This window comes from Pelodiscus sinensis, chromosome 4 (genome assembly GCF_049634645.1).
Source record: "Pelodiscus sinensis isolate JC-2024 chromosome 4, ASM4963464v1, whole genome shotgun sequence".
NCBI classification, from domain to species: domain Eukaryota; kingdom Metazoa; phylum Chordata; order Testudines; family Trionychidae; genus Pelodiscus; species Pelodiscus sinensis.
Genome location: NC_134714.1, coordinates 44,755,708 through 44,767,965, shown reverse-complemented (window position 1 = coordinate 44,767,965; position 12,258 = coordinate 44,755,708). Strand labels below are relative to the sequence as shown.

Here is a 12,258-nt window from a genome sequence, read left to right as displayed (position 1 = left end):
CACACGATTCACCAATAAGCCTGGGCTTATCAGTTCATCCTACCAACTACATGCAACCCTCCCCCGCCTTGCTGACTATCAGGGGCAGTAAGGGGGGGGAGGTGGTGCCTGTGGGGAGCCACCTGCGCCCCCCCCCAGTGCTACTGCCTCTGATAGACAGCACTGTGGGGGGGGGGGGGGGGAAAGAGGTGTCTGCCGGCCCCATGGAGCCACCTCTTGCTGCCTCCCATGGAGGAAGCAGCATAGGGGGAGGTTGGGGGATGAGGTGGGGGGCAGCTCTCTGCATGTACCAGCTTTTGCAGGCCCCACCTCCCACCCCTGCACAGAGGCAGCAGAGTGGGTGGGGGCAGAAGGGAGCCAGTGCTCAAAGGGATCTGGCTTAAAAGCTGGCTTCCACCTTCTGCTGCCTCTATCAGAGGCTGGGGGGGGGGGGGGGGGAGTAGGCAGGAGTACTGGCTCCCCCCTGCATGTAAACATGTAACTGCTAACATTTCCAGAAGTTACACATTTACACAAACAACAGTTAACATTAAGGATGTTAAATATCGGTTAATTGAATAGTGGATTAACCTCATGAATTTTTATCTGTTAGCGAACTATTCTATAGTCCCCAGGCACGGGGCTAGCAGCCAGTGTGCTCCTGCCCCACTCCCGAGGGGCCCCCTGCCACCTCTGTATCAGAGGCAGCTGCTCGGGGTGCCAGGTGGGAGCTGGTTCATGAGAGGAGATGGTTTAAAAACCAGCTCCCCTTGCAGACCAGCTTCTGCCTCTGATACAGAGACAGCTGCCTCTGATACAGAGACAGCAGTGCGGAGTGAGAGCAGCCCCTGTCTGGGGTGGGGGGGGTGGGCTGAGCTCCTGGACGGGGCACGAGCTGGAACTGAGCCAGGCTGCCTGCCCTCCTGGCTCCTAATACACTCTGAATGCAGAGCCACAGTGGAGGTAGGTCCCAGACCCAGTGCAAACCAGGATTAAGCTTGCTGGCCAGCTTGCTAAAAAAATTATTGGCGGGGGGATGCATGTAGTCTAACCAATAAGCAAAAATGTATAGGTTAATGCTATAATCGACTATACTAATACATCCCTGGTTAACATCCCTAATCTAACGCCTCCAGTGACAGGTATTCCACAGCGTCCCTTGGTAACCTATTCCAATGCTTAACTCACCTTTTAATTAAGTTTTCCTGATACCAACATAAATCTCTTGCTACAGATTTAGCCAATTACTTCTTATTCTACCTTCAATGGACATCACCATCTTCCTCTCAATAACAGCCCCTAACATATTTGAAGTTATATCGTGTCCCTTTCCTTTACTTTTTTCCTCATAACTAAACACTCTCAGTTTTTTAACCTTTCTTTATAGGTCAGGTTTTCTAAACTGTTTATATTTGTGTTGCTCTCCTCTGGACTCTTCAGTTTATCCACATTTTTCTTAAAGCACTGTGCCGAGAACTGGTCACAAGTTTCACGCCAGTGCAGAACAGAAAAATTACCTCCCACGGCTTAGACATAACACCCTTGTTCATACATCTGTAATGGATATTTGTTTTTTCTCAAATGCATCACACTGTTGGTGCATATTCAATTTTTGATTTACTATGGCCCCAGATCCTTTGCTGTTTGAGTCAGTTATTCTCTGTTTTGTAGCTGTACATTTGATTTTTCCTTCCTAAGCACAGTGCTCCTCTCACAGCTATTGATTCAGGCTGTCTGCTGATATGCAGACAATACTGTACTGGTTATGAGAATGTCACCTTTTCAAGCTTTCCTTCACAGCCACTGGAGCTAGAAACTAACAGAAGTTTAGATTCCAGAAGACAATTCCACAGCAAAGGGTGGGTTACATGGCACTACTGAACACCAGGCCCTACTTATAACAGTCACCAGAAGAGAAAGAGGAGCCCCAATTAGCACAACTTTTGAAAAGTAACTTCTAATATTTTTCTATGCAATGCTGCATGGAGTGCAGTTACAACCGTCACTGACAGAACTTGCAGAGAGATTTACTGAATACACACTCCCACGTATGAAAACTCCCTGGCAAACAAGACCAAGCTAAGGATGAGATCACTTTTCCCACTTGGCACCACTTCCCCCTCCCCACTTAATATTACTCAATACCCACACCCACACCCTCTCCCCTTGTCAGAGAGAGATCAGATAAACCCCCTGCCAAAACACTATATGCTTATTACCAACAGTTACTGTAAATTAATGCTCTAGCCTCCCCCTGGAGGGAGGGAGGATCTAGTGACAAGGCAAGTCACAGCCTTCCCCCCCCAACGACTCTCTCACTGTGAGCCACAGAACCCACAGTACCATACACAATTTCCTGCACCAGGTAAAGAAGTCAGTACTATAACTCACTGTTCACAAGACACAATGAACAAAGAATTCACTTGCAAGTTACCTTTTGTACTACACAGAGACATACACAAATGCGCACTGAAGTACATGAAGGCTGCAAAAATCAGGAAATGCTAGGATTAAGGCTGACTGTGCAGCCAGCACTCCTGGGGGATAAGAAAGGTTTACCTGTGGATTTCACAGATCTTTGCTGACATCAGAGCAATGGTGAGATTCAGCAGTCTTGGTTTCTACTGCAGGCTCTGGAAGGAACATGCTCCAGAGAGCACAGTCTCCTCTGCCATTCCCTCACTGAAACCTGACCCCTTCTGCCTTGTCCCCTTCAACCTATCCCAGTCTCGTCTCTTATTCATCCCTGGCTCTTCATCCCACTGATGGCACAGGGAAGACAAACTCCCTGCTCTCAGCTCTTGCACCAAGTTTGCACACAGGCTTCAGCAGCAACTGCAGGGAAAGCATTACTCAGCAGAGCGTCAGCCTATCCAGTACAGATTGACACTTCTGCAAAACTAGCTCTAAAGCTCTAGCAAGTCTTTAAATCAGCAGGTGCAAGGTGAAATATTTCAAAGACTCATAACTTAGCTAAATTTGGGCAGATTTTTGTAGAGGATGGTGAAAGGCACAGCCCTGCACAAAGGCCATCTCCCTGCCCGATTTCAAGGCCTTGCTGGAAATCTTGCTCGAGGACTGGGGCAGCTGGACCATGGACTCCCATTCCCCAGGAGTGGCTCCAGAGAGAGAGTGCCTGGAAAATATGCCAAAGAGGCCAAAGCCTGTGGCTGGAGCTATCCAGACTGAGAAGAGCTTATTAAGTACATGGATCCAGCACACAGGTCCAGAGGCAGCAGCCTTGTGAGCATTTAGAAGGGAGAGCCCAGTCAGGGCAGGGACACTGAGCAAAGGCCCAGCATAGATAATTTCAGCCTGAATGATTGTTTGGAGAAAGTTATTAACTGAAAACAGGGTCTTGTAATGGTGCGTGTCGGGCAAACTTAGGTGGTTCTGCCAGCCCCATAATAGGGGGAGCTTGCTACAACCTGCGTAGGAGCTCCCATAAAAGAGAATGTTTTCAGTCCACCTTTCATGAGACTCTGACCCATGGCAACTCAGTCTTCCATTTGTGCTCTTTGCAACTTTGCCCACAAGCAGCTTGGTGCCTTTTCCACTTTCTGCCCTTGAGGTAGAAACATGCTCTCTGGCTCTGTGAACCCTCACTTTCACTCTCCTTCAAATCCCGCTTCTTTGCATACTTCTTCCCATATTCTGCAGTCTCCCCCCACCAACAGCACTGATACTAAGATTGCAGGAAAGAATTAAGGATACCAACACAGGAGAGAATCAATTCTGCTGTCTCAGTGGCCGCCTGGTTCTCCCTCACTTTTGTACATTCTCTTTTGCGGGGTTAAGTCCTAACAGACTAAAGTACTGTAAGGCAGAAATTTGCCTTTTTTGGTCCAGCAGGCACCCTGGACATCTTACAGGGCTGCGTAAATATGCTCATTGGGACAGATGCACACTTCACCTGGCAGCTGCAGGATACACACAGGAAGGCAAGACAGATGGCAGAGACCTAGACAGTTCCTGACAAAGGAAAGGGGATTTTTCTAGACAATCTCTGCTTGTTTATTCCTTCAGCTGCAGGAAGACCTGCCTCTTCTCCAGCCTGGAGTCACTCACCTGCATATCTGGGTTGGAGGTAGAAGAGCCTTGCAAATGAGAGTCTCTGCATCTCCCCTGGGGACAAGATGTCATACCTGCAGAAGAGCCAAGAATCAGAACAAGCTGCAGTTAGCACCAACTTGCTGATGCACCAAACCCTCTAGCACAGGGGTCTCAGTCCCGGCCAGCAGGCCATCGCCAGCAGGAGAGATTGATCAATCCTCCCCAGGACTCCCGGTGGGCCAAGGAGACCGGTCTATTACTGACCCCGGAGTCCTACCCCTTCTTGCCATCACCCCACTCTCTCCCACCCATGGCACCCCATCTCTCCAAGGATGTGGCTTGGGGATCACTGAGGCAGTCTGGTGCAGTAGCTGTGATTATGGCCCCCCACATTCTCAATAGTGGCAGGAGCCACAAGGAAGCAGAGCATAGAGGGGCAAGTGCACCTGCCCAGCACGCTCCACTTCCTCCATGACTCCTACTGCCGCAGGGAGCATGGGGGGCCTGACTGCTGCTGTGCCAGTCCCCCGGTGATCCCCAAAGCCACGTGCTCAGGAGGACAAGGTGCCACAGGGAGGGAAGAAAGCAGAGCTTGGGGCAGATATTGCTGGAGGCAGGGATGAAAGAACTGACGGTGCTATAACAATATCTTTACTCCAACTACCATTCCCTTACCCCAGTGCAGCTGAATGCAGAGGACAGGCCCCTTCTAAGCTCTGTGACACTGCTCGGCCCTCACTCCCACCAGGAGATCCACACAACCCAGTCTCAGACACTGCACCAGCCTTACCAGTTCCAATCCACCTGCTGGTCCAGCCCCCCTGTGCGCACCAACAAATCAGACTGCAAATGACATAAGACAAAGACTAATGAAAATCTGAACATATCCTGAGATCTGACCAATTGCCTCTTGTGGCAGATAAGGCCCTGAGTAGAACCATCCCTTTCTTCCCCAATGCTGTCCTCAATAATCCTGTTCCATGCCTCTCCCAAAGTCACCTCCCCCAGGAACAAACATCCTGATTTCACCTTCCCGTGACATCCCTTTTCCCCCCGGTGTCACTCCTGCCCTTGATACATTCCCACCTTCTATGACCATACTCCTCAGCTAAGCCAAGTAAGAAGGTTCTGTCCAGGCTACAGCCAACACCCTACACATGACACTCAGCTGCCCTGTGCTGGGAGAGGACAGCATGGTGCCCCCAATGTTGGGGTAGGATGGAACAAGCCCATTATGTTCTTGTCAGCTCCCTTAGCAACTCACCAGCCCAGCCAGCTCTAGGAATTGCAGGATCCTCTCATCATCCGCAGACCCTGCAACACAAAGAGCATCACCGCCACATCCAGGACAACAGCATCACTAGGGCAACACCTTCCTGAGGTCACCAAATATGGGCCAAAAAGGGCTCAGACCTCCCACTGCTTTCCATGAGAGTTGCTGGTTGCTTTTTTTAAAAGCAGCTATTTAAAGTCTGTCTGTCTGAAACACTGAAGAGCTGCAGGTTTCACACTCCACCCTCATTCAGGCCATGGCTAATCCTCAAGTGGCTCCTACAGGCCAACACACGCAAGAAAGGTTAAACACCAACGTCCAGGAGCAGCACCATGAACAGAAGAGACTTGCCACTCCAAGCAGTACATTTCAGAGCTGTATCTAGAGCCTGAGTCAGCAAAGAGCAAGGGAGGAGAAACAGCAAGAACACAGGGTGTTCAGTAGTTCTGACAATGCCTAATTGCCATGGTAACATGCCTTATGCAAGGCTGCCTAAAAGCTTTAACCCTCATATTGCAAGCTGGGGAATCCAAGGGTCAGAACACAGGCCTCAGCAAATGGAGAATTTCACAAGGGGAACAAGAAGTTCCAACAAACGAAGGGGGACACTATCAGAGCTAAAAGCGAGTCAGCCACATGAGCTGATGTGGAAGTTGAGCAGAAGAGCTAAGTACTTACTATGCCCCTCTGAAGTTAACCATTTTTCACCTTAACATTAGCCAGCTACAATGCACTCTACATGTGGCTACGCTTCCAGCCTACCTGGAAGCAGACTGTTGTTGCCACTTCATTGGCTATTACTTCACTCGGACATCATTACACTGGAGCGCTGCACACTGCACTAGCTCCCAATCAGACTCCAGTCAGGGTACAACTGATAGAACCCCACAAGGCTTGACTCCTGGCTACACTGGTCACAAGGGTGTGTTGGGATTTCTCTTTCCTCTTGTAGGATGCCTCTCACAGCAGGGCCTTACTCTGAATACAGTTCCTATGGGTCTGGCAGAACCAGGAGGCACTTCCTTAAAGACAAAATGTAAAGTTCAGCTACTTTCTCAGCCACCTCTTGAGGGAGTGGGTTTATTTAGAATAGGCACCCTAGGCAGGATCTATACTCTAGAAAGTAGGCATAATTCACAATAAGAGCTACAAGAAATGACTGTCCAGCGCCTCTTGACACAGCAATAAATCCTCACTATCAAAAAGGAGGGTAACACAAACCCAGGAACAAGAACAATCAGGAATGGGTGGCGAAACAGAGCTGTTACCATTTAGCAAGTAGTTCTGTGGTCTGGGCAAGCTTTGGATGGGCAGTTTGCTGGGCACTTTTTTTTTTTTTTTTTTTTTTTAAGATTCGGTTTTGTATAGCAAGGTGTTTAACACAAAAAAACCACACCTAGACCAATGGGAAAGGTATGTTCCAGAACTCTAAGTATCTATAACTTACTATGACAACAAGACAATTTGGTTCTGAACAGGGCAGTCAATAAAATAAGTTGGGTAACATTACAAAGAACAAAGGAGAGTCATGGGTAATTACTACAGTATTGAAAGATAATCGACAGTACCCTGACTACTTGAATTCATGGATCCTGTTCTCATGCGGGAGTCCCACTTCTAAAACGCCCTTCCTGGACCTATTTCTGATTGATTAGAAGGTGCAGACTCAGTGTCTGACTAATTCAGAATCTGAGGGAGTTCAGAAGTCTAGTAAGGATGATTTGAGCACTTCCCCTCCCCACACACATGGAGATCAACAGGGAATCCTAGAAGATTCTGTACGTAAGTAGCAATGAACAATGATGCAGAGCATAAGGGACAAGCAGTAGCCAACATGGTCTCACAAGGGGCTGTTCACAAGCATAAAGCCTCCTGGAAGTGTAGAGAGAGAGCATGGAGCTGATTTACAGAAAAGTCTTTCAAGGAAATGCTATGGGCAGCAAAAGCAGAATGGGTTAGTGCTACTAAGGATGTTAAATTTCGTTTAACTAATTGAATAGTCGATGGAAATCCCATTGACTATTTGATTAATCGATAAGGACTAGCATGGCCTTTGAAATGTACAAGAGGCCCAGCAGGGGCTCTTGTGCCTTTCGAAGATTGAAACGCCAGGTGGAGCCCAGGGCCAACGGGGACTCTTGTACATTTCAAAGTTGGAACGCCACTGCTGCGCCCCTGCCACGGAGCTGGAGGGAACTGGCTTTTAGGCCGGCTCCCCCCAGCACCCCTTCCTCTTCCTGCTTATAGGATAGTCAACTAGTCGCTTACATCCCTTGTACAGACAGGCAGGGAAGGTTTGGGCTGGTCAAAAGATGTACTGGTTGGGTGCATAGACAGGTGCAACTAAGGATCAGTTAGTAGCTGCTTCACCTAATTTCCACTCACCTGAATCTGGATAAATCTTCTTCAGAGGGTAAATCACCTGGATGAACAAACCAAACAGAGCCATGTCAGAGGAAGCTGGACTTGGAATTCATCACAGCCACACGCTGAGCTCAGAACTCAGACACAAGATGAGCTCCCCCAGTCCTCTCTCTTCTGTGAGCCTTTATGCAGCGCAGTTTCCTAGCACTGGGGTTGCTTGTCCTGTCCCATCCGCCCTGGCTGAGTGCGGCTAGGGACTGGGACTGTCACCCTTTGTGCAGCCAGCCTGTGGGACCCCTGCACCAAGCTGACCCACCTGCTCTCGCAGAGTTCCATCTGTGAAGAAAGGTCTCTGCGGCAGGAACACCACCCCATGGGGGCCAAAGCAGGTCAGCATGTGGACATTCCCTGCACAGAGCCAAGAGACAGAGTCACACCAATTCACAAGCACACCTTCTAGCCCCTACCCAGTGCACAGCCTAGCATTAGTAAGATGCAAGCACCACGTAAGTATTACGATTCCATTGATCAGAGCTCAGGTGCTCAGCACAGCACACGGAGGAGGGGACACTCACACCATAGGGAAAAAGGGACAGCTCAAACACACCAGTGACAGCACTCACATGCATAAGTGCTAATGGCCCCAAATTCCCACAAGTGACTTGGGTCCCACCCTCTAGCCTTCCTGCGACAACACCAGCTCCTGCCCCCCATTTACTAGGATGAAGTTTTGGAGAAGTCACTGTCTTTACCCCGTGTGCTGTCCCAGAGGCCACCAAGGACCCTTAGGAGCGATGTCTTCCCTGTGCCAGTGTTCCCCACGATCAGCAGGTTGTTCCCTTGTGAAATCTTCAGGTTCAGATCCTTGATGAGCAGTTTGTCCGAGGATGGAAGTGAGAGAGAGACTCGCTCCAGGAGGAAGGCTGTATCCCCCAGCACAGGCTGCTCTTCAGAACCACTGGAGCCCAGGCACCAAGGCAGAGAGCAGAGAAAAGAGCCAATGATAAGTGACCGAGTCCTGCCTTGTAAATGGCTTATGCCTCCCCTAATGTCATGTTTAGCACCCAGATATCATGGCAACTAGGGCTACAAACAAACTTAACAGGTGCCAGGCTTCAGGATTAGAAAGCACCAGCTACTGGGGTATCAAGGTGCCATTTATACCAGCTACACCATGGAATAATGGGCTAATCAGCAACCCTGCATGGACTACACAAACCACCCACATGCAGCAGGCGCTGGTACAAGGTCATCTCAGTCCAAGAGAGCCATGAGAGAGACCAGCCAGAAGGACAGCAAGATTAACCTTGAGCAGGCTCAGTACTCATGCCAAAGTGTGATATCCAGGTCTCCCTTGGGGAAAGACTGCCATAGTCACTGCTAGCTTTGGAAGGTTCTACTGGGAATAAGCAACCGCCAGGGATGGTCTACACTGGAAAAAACAAAAAAGGGCCATGATGGCAGGTCTTGGAGCTCAAGCTAACTGGGCTCACACTGCAGTAGTGATGGGCAAAATATGACCCGTGTACCGGATCTGTCCCATTGCAGCCCATGGTACTTAAGAGTGGCCGGCTGCTGAGGTCAATGTGTGTCTATGTAATGCGTTCCCCCTGGGGGGAGGGGAACAGTGGATTGCCGCACAATGCACACCCCCACAATCACTGCTCTTGCAGCTCCCATTCAATGGGAAGCCGTGAGGATAGTAGCGGGGGCAAGGTACAGAGGCCTCCTTGCCCTCAAGGGGAACAGGCTTCGGGCCACACAGACATACATGCCAACCTTAACATCTGGGTGCTTTAAGCAGCATGTGCAGCTGAGGTAGCCAGGGAGCCTGCCTGCAGGTCCCAAAGGGCCACCAGCTGGGAGCTGCCCACAATAAGTGTTTTCCAGCCAGAGCCTGCACCTGGCACCCTCTCCCACACCCCAAAACCCTGCCCAACCCCCTTCTGTACCCAACCCCCCCCCCCAGATGCTGCATCCCCTTCTGTACCCCAGTCCTCTACCCAGAGCTCCCTCCTGTACCCAAACTCGACACCCCTCCATTAATATTATACAGAGGTGTGGCCTCAACAACCAAACCCCCATAAAAAACTATTGCCCACTCCTGCACTACAGAGCTAACAGTAGCAACGTAGGCATTGCTGCTTGGGCTGGACCTCAGACTCTGAAACCCAGCGGGGGAAGCGGGGTCCAAACTTGAGTGGGCAAGTCTATACTGTTATTTTTAGCTCTATGGTGCAAGCAAAGGACCCAGGCTCTGGAGCTTGCTGCCACAGGGTTTTCTTTGCAGTGTAGCCATACCCTATGAAGCCTTCCGATGGCAGGGCCATACTTCAATCCAGAACTAAACGGTGATTCAAGCTAGAAAAACAGCCTGCAAGGAATCAGCTACTTGATGATGGAAAGATGAGAGAGAGAGAGAGAGATGATTCATTGATAACTTTTAAAACATCCACACCTTCCTATGAATTGAGTCCTGGATTCCTGTCTCGCTCTCCCCTCATGCACTCACTCATCTACCTAGAGTTCAAACTCTGGGAGGCAAAGGCTGTTATTGTAGGTGTTTGTGCAGCGTCCAACACAAGGGGGCCCAGATGCTGTGTGGGGCCATGTCTGCAATTATGTATGTTACACTCAGTGGGGCTCCTGGCTCACTCTGCCTCAGGGCTCCCAGATCCAGTCTTCTCAGGCTGCAAATCAGACTGTAGGATCCAAACTGTTCATTCTACTTCATGCCTCAATGTCCACAATGGGAGTTGCACTCTGAACAAAACCAGCAACAAGCTTAGTGATGCATGAGGCGAAGGAGAATCCATCCTTCTCTGCCACCTATTCAGGCCCTGGAACCCAGCAGGAAGGAGTCTGAGAGCAGAGTCAGCAGAAATGGCAGGACCAGAAGTCAGTTTGCTGGCTAGAGGCATCTAATACAGGCCCAGACCAGCATTTTCAGACTTTGGGGCTTGCAGTCCTCACTCACGAAAGGCAGGCCACTTTGATTTAGGCCTGCCTTTAGACTTTAAGGTGTGGAAAGGCTGGCTTATGCCTCTAAACATGCCTTCAGGTCCCCACTCCTCCAAGTCCTGGCACTAATCCCACAAACAGCAGGAACACATGCAAAAACATAGAAACAGCCCTGAGTGCAGGGGTGTCTATGCCAGACAGGTTGTGATGATCTGGGACAGTGGCAAGAGGGAAATTGCTGAAGTAGAACCCCATGTGGATTGATGCAGTAAGGAACCTCAGGGAGCTTGAAACTGGCCAAAGCTCTGGAGAACCACAATATCAAGTGCAATCCCAAGAGCTGCTGGAGTCAGAGAACATTAGGTAGAGCTTCTCTCTAGAGACATTATTTACTATCTTCACTAAGGTTGTGTGTCCTGAAATTTCAGTTGGCATCACAGTGCTGGGTACTGCCAGTACATGCATGCAAGCATGTACAGACCTGCTCTCTGCCCCAAACAGCTTACAAACTAATGTGAAACAAGCTGCGACAGGTAAAGTGTGACAGCCACAGGGGAGAGGAGGTGGGCAGTAACAGATTGTATGATCACAAATACATCAGCAGTAGAAGCACTCAACTCATTGGCCTCAAAGGGCTTTTTCACATGCACCTGGCTACCAGCATCTTCCTCTTATTGAGCAGTTTGATTTCCAAGCAATCTGTACAGTTTTAATTTTCAGGTGATAGGAACATACCTCCCTGCCTCAGGGAGATTTTAGGGACATGCACAAAAGTTGTTTAAATCTCTGCCTAATCCTTGGGCACAGAGGATGTAGACCTCTGACGCTCCTTACAGCACTCCTGAGGGAAGGATGCTAGGCTGTAGTGTTTGGAGCAACCCTATATTTTACCATCCCAGAGGCACATCCAAAAAGCCTGATGAACTTGTGAGTTTTCCCCACAACCTAGAGACCCAGGTGCAGACAGTAAATTACCATCCCAAGCTCAGGCTGGCTGCAGATACTCACTTGTCAAAGTCCCAGTTGCTTTTGGTTTCTGATTCACAGTCCCTGTGTTTCCTGGAGAGAGACAGCAGTGTCTCCAGCAGCTCCCCAATCCTGTAAGACAGAGGGAGAAGCAAGAAGGTCAGAAATGACTCCGCAACCCTCCCCCAAGTTCTGGCTCCTGTCCTCACTGAGCTTCGTAACAGATTTGTTTAGGCTGAGCAATGTGCTTAGTGCTGTACAGGATGCAGAGCAAGTCCTACCCTGCATAGCTTCTGGGTGAACCGCTGACAGGATGGTCATGCTGGAGAAACGGGGGGAGGTTAAAAGCATTTTCTTGCTTTTTAAATTGCATAGGAACTTTTAAAAGCGTTCCTACACATCAAGCATCATGGGAAGCTTTAGGAGGGACGCTGGGAAAGAGATGCAGTCAGTTCAGTGCCTTCCACTGCAAGCTGCTCACTGGACTGGAAAGTATCTGGACCCCAGCGGGCTGCGGCTAAGGCATATTTTAAAGGAAGAGCTGCTCTTCCATTCAGCATCTCGCCTCCTCAGTGGCTTCTGTTAGCAAGGGGATTCCAGTCATAGGTAATCAGCACCCAGCCCTCCACAGAGAAGAGCCCCCTGCCTACCTCAATTCCAAA

General features: G+C 49.6%; 1 protein-coding gene across 5 annotated transcripts in view; it reads right to left on the bottom strand.

Annotated features, from left to right (window-relative positions):
- ABCD4 (ATP binding cassette subfamily D member 4) overlaps window positions 1-12,258 on the bottom strand; it is a 30,482-nt gene that overhangs the window by 3,410 nt on the left and 14,814 nt on the right. For all 5 annotated transcript variants that reach the window (XM_075926874.1, XM_075926875.1, XM_075926877.1 and 2 more), the window contains 7 exons: window positions 11,639-11,728; window positions 8,422-8,627; window positions 7,986-8,077; window positions 7,691-7,727; window positions 5,297-5,346; window positions 4,823-4,875; window positions 4,048-4,124 (listed from right to left, as the gene is read on the bottom strand). In XM_075926874.1, coding sequence (XP_075782989.1) covers window positions 4,048-4,124; window positions 4,823-4,875; window positions 5,297-5,346; window positions 7,691-7,727; window positions 7,986-8,077; window positions 8,422-8,627; window positions 11,639-11,728 — 605 coding nt within the window. The remainder of the gene's footprint in view (window positions 1-4,047; window positions 4,125-4,822; window positions 4,876-5,296; window positions 5,347-7,690; window positions 7,728-7,985; window positions 8,078-8,421; window positions 8,628-11,638; window positions 11,729-12,258) is intronic.